At 37.8% G+C, this 7687-nt stretch overlaps 1 protein-coding gene across 1 annotated transcript; it reads left to right on the forward strand.

Annotated features, from left to right (window-relative positions):
• The first annotated feature begins 4 nt into the window (after positions 1–4).
• On the forward strand, positions 5–4820 carry psmd10.S (proteasome 26S subunit, non-ATPase 10 S homeolog). The gene is made up of 5 exons (XM_018232983.2): positions 5–181; positions 2212–2310; positions 3591–3737; positions 3919–4085; positions 4404–4820. The coding sequence occupies exons 1-5, from the start codon at positions 65–67 to the stop codon at positions 4555–4557; spliced, it is 684 nt and encodes a 227-aa protein (XP_018088472.1). The 5' UTR covers positions 5–64; the 3' UTR covers positions 4558–4820.
• Positions 4821–7687: the final 2867 nt, after the last annotated feature.

Raw genomic sequence — 7687 nt, forward strand, 5'->3', positions numbered from 1 at the left:
AAGGAACCTCATTGATTGGGCCTTTAGTCGAGCGGTTCAGCAGTCTCGCGCCATAGGCAGCAGCATGGATGAGGTAAGGGTGTCTGATGTTGAGGTCTGTAACCTGGCTTATGGGGGCCAACTGGAGGAGTTGAAAAGTCTTATCCTAGCCGACAAGTCGCTGGCCACAAAGACAGATCAGGTGAGTATCTCGTGTAGCCAGTGCTGGGCAATGCCGCCCGCGCAGCCGTGCGCAAACGGGGACGCGCGTAGGCAGCCGTGCGCAAACGGGGACGCGCATAGGCGACCGTGCGCAAACGGGGACGCGCGTAGGCGGCCGTGCGAAAACGGGGACGCGCATATGCTGCCGTGCGCAAGCGACGTATCAAGTCGTGTGCTATGAATGTGTACTGACAGTGCAGGCTCAAAACATTTATCCATAGGTGCAACGTTCCAATTCCTGCTAGATACATGGGCTGTTTGGGAAACAGGAATGATGTCTCAACTGTCTCTAGAAAAGCAAAAACCTAGTGACATATGTAGAAACAACAGGGAGCCCTTATTAACACTAAACCATAGGGAAGAGGGACAGGCTCACCTTCAAACACTTTTTTTCAGTTCAGTTGATTTCAGACTGTTCTCCAGAAAAGAAGACTTTTTGCATTCACTTTCTATTTTTTTACTTGTTACGGTTTTTCTAATATTGAAAAGTAAAGTGTAATTTTTCACCTCCTAAAGCAGCTGGGGGGGGTCGCCGACTCTTTAACTGTTCTAAATTGATACATTTAGCTGATAGATTTATCTTTGCAGAATCCCTTCATTTCATTAACGATAAATTATAGAATCGATACAATAGTTGCTAATATTTCACAGATACTGCTGAGAAATGGATCAACTAATTGTATCAACTAGATGTAGCCAGTTGTAACAGTTCAGAATCTGCTCCTGGATCACTGAGCTGCCAGACTGAAACGCATTTAACAGGACCATAAAACTTAAATTTTTGGAAAATGGTAAAAAATAAAAGATGGAAAGAATTGAGAAAAAGTATTTATTTATGGTGAACAATCTGTATCTGGTCCTGACTGATAATTAATATAGGCCCTGGCATTTCAGGTACACAGAGGCCCAATCAGCCCTCATAGAGGCCCAAAGAGTCCTCACCAGCCCACTAAATACTGACTTTCTATTGCACCTTATAGCAGCCCCTCTGGCATTTGCCAGAACCCACAGATTGCCAGTCCGGGCCTGCACCCTGAATAGAGAGCTAATTACAGAGAAACTATCACAAAAATAAAAAATTAATCTAAGCTTCAGCATGATGAAATAAGACACTTTCAAAATACAATCAATTTCTGTACCATTTCTGAAATAATCAAGTTTATCTTCACTATTCCTCTCTCAGCATCTGTTTCTCATTCTGTCTTCATTCAGGTGTTAGGTGGCAGATGAATGATCCAATATATCTTATAGGGGGCTCCTTTTGCCTAGAAGATGTATTAAAACTCACTCTATAGAAATCAACAGACATCATGTCTCTCTACATGCAGGATTTGTGCAAAAGGCTGATATTTTGTTAGATTTTGTTTGTATTGGAATCAGTTATTTGAGTGAGCTCCAATACATCTTCTAAGAAAGGATATAAGAAACAGTATATAAGATATATTGGATCTGACTGTCAATGAGTATCTGATACTCGACTGCTGCAAGAAGACAGAATAAAGAGAAACAGATGCTGAGAGAGGTACAGTGAATATAAACTAGATTATTTCAGAAACAGTGCAGGATTTTTACTTGATTGTATTTAGGGTTGCCACCTGACTGGTATTTTACCGGCCTGGCCGGTAAAAATGATGCTTGATCCCAATGTTAATAATAAGGAAAAAAGATAAATATATAGGAAGGCCAGTATTTTTTTTTTACAGAAAAGGTGGCAACCCTGATTGTATTTAGAAATGTTCTTACTTCATTATGAAGAACTTTATATTAAATTTTCATTGTTGCGATAGTTCCTTTATAACTTGATATGATATTATTTTGCACTGTAGCCCACACACAGACGTATGAAAGATCAACATGGAGAAATGTGCCATCATTTAGAATATCTTGACAAGTCAGAAAATTGGCGTTGATGATGCAGGATGTGTGTTGATTATCAAGAACATGTGGCATACGTTATACAACAGTGTGAATACAATACTATCTTTGTTTTGTTTTTTTCCCCTTCTTTAGGATGACAGGACTGTTCTGCACTGGGCATGTTCAGCAGGGTGCAAAGAGATTGCAGAATACTTACTGAAATTAGGTGTGCCTGTTGATGCCAAAGATGATGTAAGTTTTTTATTTTATGCCTTTAATATAAACACACTAAGGTCTTTGATTCAAGACAGGCCTGGCATTTCAGGGACACAGAGACCCAAACAGCCCTCCCAACAGTCCAATAAACAGTGACTTTCTATGGCATCTTACAGCAGCCCCTGCTGAATTTTAAAAGGAAAATATATTCCCCTTTTGGTCATTACGTTGTGCTTACCTAAAAAAAAAGTTGCATAAACACTATTTGAACTTCCAAACTTTCAGAAATATAATTTTTTGTTTTACACAGTTGATTCCGCAGTTTGTTAGGAAACCATCACAATCTGTCTGTGCCTGCTGAGACCAGTCCCCCACCAAACTTAACAGTGTAATGCAGTCCACCCTTCACCTTGTTCCATTGTCAAGTGATGCATTGTGGGAACCATAATAGTCCTTGCTAATCATTGATATCTTGTCAAAAAGAGTTTCGTAGCTATATTTGGCTATACTTATTCAACAGTACAGATTAAACCTTTATAGTGAATTCAGTAGTGGGAAAGAGTTGAGAAAACTACAAATATTTTAGTTGAACAGTAGTCACAAATATTAAGAGGGAATTGGAGTTAATGGTATTTGCATATACCATTATATTCTAATATTGAAAATTAAAGTGTAATTTTTCACCTTACATTATACCATTTATAACTGTCAAAGAACATCAGTATATTAAAATAAAATAGATTTTCTGAGCATTGTTATATTTAGTAAACATAAGCTTGTTTGTTTAACTGACTTGCACGTGTCCTTGTTTCTTAGTAAAGTATTGGGCAAAGTTTCAGAGAAAAAGCATTATTCCACTTCCATAGCATAGAGATGAATTAAGGCAATTTTAAGTTCAACGCCTATAATTTAGGGAAGAAATTAAGATGATATATTGTAAAGATGCTATCTGCAGTTGAGTGTATAGTTTTGGTCTCACAACTAACTTGCCCCCACACCTGTACTAAAATAATGTGGTTTCTTGTTGCAGTTAATCAGTGCAGGGCAACAGTACATAATATTGTCAATTGTTTAAAGCATTTTCATTTTTTGGTGTTACTGTTCATTTAAAGGTATCTATACAATGAAAGGCACTTGCCAAAGCCACCCATGTATGGCCAAAATAAGTCATGCCCCTCCCTAAACAATATCTTAATGGAGATTGCTATACACCTTTAAAGAATCATAAATATGAGAACATTTCAATCATGGTTTTAAAATTGTATTTAGAATTTCCAGACTACTTATGTTTTGTTTTTTTTTATTTTGTCTCCAAGGCAGGATGGACTCCTTTACACATTGCAGCTTCCGCTGGTCGGGATGATATTGTGAGAGCGCTCATTGGAAAAGGGGCCCAGGTGAATGCAGAAAATCAAATTGGCTGTACTCCATTACACTATGCAGCATCCAAAAATAAACATGAGGTGGGTGTAGCATCAACCAACCATGAACAAGCCACCAGTGTGTAACCAGTATTGGTTTACTGAGACTTTAACTGTAAAAGATAAAGCACAGGGTTAAACATTTATAAAAATAACATATTTCAGATTTTGTTTTCCTAAAGTAAATGATTAATGTTTTTTTCTGAACCCCAAATGTCTGTAGATTGCTTTAATGCTGCTTGAAAATGGAGCCTCTCCTGATGCAAAGGATAATTTGGAGTCAACTCCACTGCACCGTGCGGCTTCCAAAGGCAACCTAAGAATCATTCAGATCCTTCTAAAGCACCAAGCATCAACTAATATTCAGGATACGGAAGGGAACACACCGCTGTGAGTCGTATCTTATTACATCTAGGCTTCTGTATTTCTAGTATTTTCTTGTGCTGAAACAGCTGATAGTATTGTTACAAAGTACATTTCTTCATGCTTTCAAGCCATGATCTGAAGCTTATGTTGTTGTATTCAGCATTGCTGTAGTTCACTCTTAATTTGTAATATGGTCAGACCCTTTCAGTTAAAACACACAGGTCTCATAAACTTTCCACAGGTTATATTTTAAAAAATGTACGACATTTTAATTAGCCTTATTAAGACATAAAAACATCATTATGGTCTTCAGACCACTTTAACCAGTTGTCTGTCTTTCAGCCACCTTGCCTGCGACGAGGAGAGAGTAGAAGAAGCCAAGTGTTTGGTTGAACATGGAGCAAGTATTTATATTGAAAACAAGGAAGAGAAAACACCATTACAAGTTGCAAGGGGGGGATTAGGATCTTTGTTGAGGAGAATCGTAGAAGGGTAGTTTTTTTCATTCGTTTTTTGTGCATCCGCCATCTTGCTTTCTCCCAGAACAAGTAGCACCCGTTATGCCTTGTAGAAGTGGCGGCCTTTACAAAAGTTTACAAAAGTTAAACCATGGTTGCAAAGTTCTCGAATAAAGTTAGTTGCCAGATCACTCATGTAATATCCAAAGCATAACCCAAACAATGATCTAAAACAAGCCAAGAGATGCACTACTTTAATTTACATACTGTAAAAGCTGTTTGTTATTAAAGGTCTATGGAATATATTTAATTGTTTTGCAGTCCTGCCTTTTTTTACTGAAGAGAATGTTTAAGTTATAGAGATGCTAGTAGCAGTTGCTGACATTTATTTTATGCACGGTTTGAGAAACACTACTCTGATGGTTGTGGAGAGTCCTCCTTCATCCCCCCCCCATGTTTACCTTTTTCAACGTAGAATGCTGCCCGAGGTAGGTTTCTCACTTTGCATCCTGGCCGGAGCGCCCTGTCTGAGAGTTATGTTGACCATACTTGGTTATTATATTTTTGGCCTATGTGCAAAATAAGGTTCAGATGAAGTATTTAAATTAATGATTTGTAGAGGATTTAGCCAAATCCAAAAATCATGAATAATCCACGTGCCTAGTCAGCTGAATGATCAGATCAGCCTTTGACAAAGGCACCCTAAGAATACATCCACTGACTTCTGTTTAATTGATGCAAACTCCATTTTGACCCTTTAACAAATATACCCTTTAAGGAATATTTGTGACAGTAAATAAAGCTTTATTCCAAATGTCAAACTTTATGCTGCTCCCTGCCTATCCAGTAGGGTAAGGGTGCACCGGTAGCGACTTTGGTAAACTGTCACAAGCAGACTCTTTTGACCTCTCTTAGACGTCTTTATTTTTTTTTTTACTTTTCGTTCCCAATGTATATAACAGCACTGTGAACAGTGCCACTTTCTGCAGTATAGTAATATTCTGTCTTCCAATATAAGACTGGGAATCTGGTCAGCACACTTGCATGACTGCTTTAAAGGAGACTTATAGCATAACTAAAAACACCTACAGTCTGGCAGGCAATAATGAGTAATATATGGTGCTTGTTTCACTTTGGGCTAAAAATGATAATCTTTACAAATTGCCCCTTTATTTAAATGCCCATAGGTCTACTGAGGTTCCTGTCCATGTTTCAAATAAGGGGTGGGCAGATCCAAATGGTTCCTTTCAGTAGCACAGTAGGATGGGAATAACCAGTCACAAATAAAGACAGACTTCAGTTGCCTTTTAGGTCAGACTAGCTGCTGATTGGTTTGTATGCTACAGTGCAATGTGCTGAGTGCCTCCAGGCTCCCATGCCAAGCCTGGGAAAGAAGGCAGCAGGAAGTAGTAGAATATAACTTGTGATTTTTGCCCAAAAACACAACTTTTTTCAGCACATCCCTTCTATATTTAAAAGAGTATTATGCACTGGTGCCTTCTTGCTCTTCACGCAATATGTCCCTTTTAGGGGAGACTCAAGGCATTCCATATAAATAGAAATTTTAGGAGCAATTCTGGGCTTCCTTCCTAGAATCTCTTCTGCTTTGCATACAAATCAGGATGTACAGTATCTGCTTAACCAAAATGATTTTCTAGTGGATATAAAGACAGGCAGAGACACAAACATATTTATAGCAAACTACTTTAGTAACTGATCATGGTAATTTGGTGTGTACATTTAGACATTAAAACCCAACCCTTTACTCTTCAAAAACAACAGTATGTGAACAAACTTGGCGCAACCTTGACCTCAACCTTAAAATATTATATCTTTATTCATTATTATATCCTATTTCCTAATACAAAATGGCATGACAAGAGATGCAAAAAGATTGGTTGAATAAAGTTAAAAAAAGTGTAGACACCTGCAAACTAGAAATGGTTGTCAAATACAAGGAATATACAATACTAATGATATTCTTTATCATTACTGGACTTGCATATCCAGTTTAACTCAAGGCTTCACTTAATCTGGATACTAATTACAGGCTGACATGGGGAAATATGCCCAACATGATAGGTAAAAAGCAAGAATCCAATGTATAAAACACAAGATTGTTATATAAAGATGAGCATAATGGGAATATTTTTAAGTTTCAGGTTTGACTCTACAAGACACTTTTCTATGATGATACCCAATGATAAAAATACAAGGTTAAAATAAACACTCGGGCACATTTACCTAGGGTCAAATATCGAGGGTTAATTAACCCTCGATATTCGGCCGTCGAAGTAAAATACTTCGACTTCGAATATCGAAGTCGAAGGATTTTGCGCAATTCCTAAGATCGAACGATCAAAGGAATAGTCGTTCGATCGAACGATTAAATCCTTCGGATTTTAATCCATCGATCGAAGGATATTCCTTTGATCAGGAAATTGTTAGGAAGCCTATGGGGACCTTCGAAGTAGCCCAATCGATGGTCGAAGTAGCCATATTCGACCATTTGAAATTGAAACTTTTTTTCCTCTATTCCTTCACTCGAACTAAGTAAATGGGCCCCTCAATATTGGGGGAATGTAATCAAAGTCGTTAACGGAAAAACTATTCTCAATGCAAAAAGTTATTCCTTTGCGCGAACACATTTTGCTTTGCGTGAATTTAATATAATAATATATTATATAATAATTAATAACTTCCGACAGTGGAAAACCGTTTGCGAATTTTATAGTTTGCGCCGATGCGCAGTCAATGTAATAAAACTTCTTATTGAAAAAGTCGTTCCGTTTGCTCCAAAAGATTACGACACCTTCAAGCACTTCTTAAGAGTAGGCAATTACATTTTGCAATGCAATAACAGTTTAAGTAACAATATTACATTGCGAGATGTGGATTTTTAGTCTTATTGCTGCGAATTGTTTTGCTCTTTGCGACTTTGATTACATTCCCCTGTAAAGGCAAAAACCCATAAATTCCCTTGGATCAGATGTCTACCTGGGTGAATAAAGCTGAGTTTATTGATGATTACACTCCTTCCAAGTATTAAGCAGAAGGTCAGCGTGCCAAAAGTTGCTGTACATATGTAGTACTAGCAAGGACAGTAATATACTCACAAAAACCTCATTCTCTTTAAAGGGAATGGTACCGGATGGTAACTAAGATGTA

Source organism: Xenopus laevis, chromosome 8S (genome assembly GCF_017654675.1).
Source record: "Xenopus laevis strain J_2021 chromosome 8S, Xenopus_laevis_v10.1, whole genome shotgun sequence".
Lineage (NCBI taxonomy): Eukaryota > Metazoa > Chordata > Amphibia > Anura > Pipidae > Xenopus > Xenopus laevis.

Bases quoted from the DNA above. Each gene is read 5' to 3' on its own strand.
- psmd10.S (XM_018232983.2), top strand. From the start codon at position 65: ATGGATGAGGTAAGGGTGTCTGATGTTGAGGTCTGTAACCTGGCTTAT. The intron at 182-2,211 runs GTGAGTATCTCG...CCCCTTCTTTAG, and splicing joins TGGCCACAAAGACAGATCAG to GATGACAGGACTGTTCTGCA. The intron at 3,738-3,918 runs GTGGGTGTAGCA...AAATGTCTGTAG, and splicing joins CATCCAAAAATAAACATGAG to ATTGCTTTAATGCTGCTTGA.